At 54.2% G+C, this 1,556-nt stretch overlaps 1 protein-coding gene across 1 annotated transcript in view; it reads right to left on the reverse strand.

The window, feature by feature from the left end:
• Nucleotides 1–913: 913 nt before the first annotated feature.
• Nucleotides 914–1,556, reverse strand: part of LOC103775733 (zinc finger protein ZIC 1-like) — a gene marked incomplete at its 3' end in the record, with an annotated part of 1,056 nt that continues 413 nt past the window's right edge. Inside the window, 1 exon segment of the mRNA XM_008943206.1 lies at nucleotides 914–1,556. This exon segment is cut by the window's right edge and continues 21 nt beyond it. Within this exon segment, the coding sequence (XP_008941454.1) occupies nucleotides 914–1,556 (643 nt within the window).

Genomic DNA, 1,556 nt, shown 5'->3' on the forward strand with positions numbered 1-1,556 from the left:
TTTTCCCTTTGGAGAGGCGAGTTTCATTTGCAGCCCCAGCCCTGGGCACCTCTCCCTCCTCACATCGCTCCAAAGGAAAGAACAGTCGTGATGGTATTTACACACGATCCTCAGTGTCTAGTTTCCGGTTTTATAGCTCATTCTCGTGATATTTTATGCTTCCACCCACCACAGCACCCTCCCCCGTATTTCGTTGCATTATTGAAAATTATCCGGCCGAGGAATACAATTCGAGGACAGCCCCACAAACCCTCTGCAAAAGCGCTCGGCAAAGCGGCGCTGGCTTTCGGCGCTCGGAGGAGGGAGCGGGGTGACAGAGCTCTCTCCCAGCCGGGGGCTGCTGCTTTTCCACCTCCCGCGATGGGGAAAAGTTCTCAGGGATCCCGGCGCCTGCCCTCCGCACAACAATAACACACTAACGCGCCGGGCTCGGTTTATTTAAAAATGCTCCCCGGAATTAAATATTTACTAACCTCTGAATCGCAGAGGGGAGATGGATGAGCTGCGTGCAATATTTAGCACAATTTCTCATCGTGACACAGTCAAAACTACCGAACAACAATTAATTAAAACCTATAAATTTAAACAGGACAAGTTGCTGCGATTCTTCTCCCCCCCGCCCCCGTCCTGACAATCCTATCAGCAAACCCTGCCCTTCTCCCCCTCTGCCTTGGTAGGGATAATTTTCTTTTTGTTGCTGCTGCTGGCGCGGCTGTGACCGAGCTCGTTTTGCAGCAGAGCTCCTAGACTGCCTCTCCCGGAAAAAAATAAAATCAGTGCTCCTGGGCCATATCTCCCCCTCAGCCCGACCCCCAGACAAGCAGCGCCCCGGACCCCCCCCGGACCCCGCTCCGGCTCCGGCGCTCGGCGCTTCCATTCGCAGACAGAAAAGCTACAGAGAAGGTTACCGTACCTGTATGAGTTCTTTTGTGTATTTTGAGATTCTCTGATCTGGCAAACACTTTGCCACAGCCTGGGAAAGGGCAGGGGAAAGGTTTTTCACCTGTGTGGACTCTGATGTGATTTACAAGTTTATATTTGGCCTTGAAAGGTTTCCCTTCTCTTGGACACTCTTCCCAGAAACATATGTGATTAGACTGCTCGGGTCCTCCAACGTGCTCCACCGTGACATGAGTCACCAGCTCGTGCATCGTGCTGAAAGTTTTGTTGCAGGACTTTTTGGGGTTTGACAATGGCTCGGGCTCAATCCACTTACAGATGAGTTCCTGTTTAATGGGCTGCCTCATGTAACGAAAGAAGGCCCCTGCCCCGTGGTGGGCTGCCATGTTCATGTTCATGTGGCCGTAGCCGTGCAGCTGGGTCGAGGCGTAGTGCTCGGAGCGGGGACTGGTGACCTGGCCGTACTGGTCGGGTCTGCCGTACATGTCTCCGGAGAAGCCCAGGCGCATTTGCCCGTTCACCACGTTAGGCGAAGCGTGGCTGGTGGCTTGTTCGTGTAGCCCCGGGAAAAGTATATGTCCCGTGGCATCGGTGTGTCCATGGGGTCCGGCGAAGCTGCCGGCGGCAGAGGCAAAGAGGCTATGCTGGGCGCTGGC

The sequence above is a fragment of the Merops nubicus genome, unplaced genomic scaffold, assembly GCF_000691845.1.
Source record: "Merops nubicus isolate BGI_N331 unplaced genomic scaffold, ASM69184v1 scaffold36466, whole genome shotgun sequence".
Taxonomy (NCBI): Eukaryota; Metazoa; Chordata; class Aves; order Coraciiformes; family Meropidae; genus Merops; species Merops nubicus.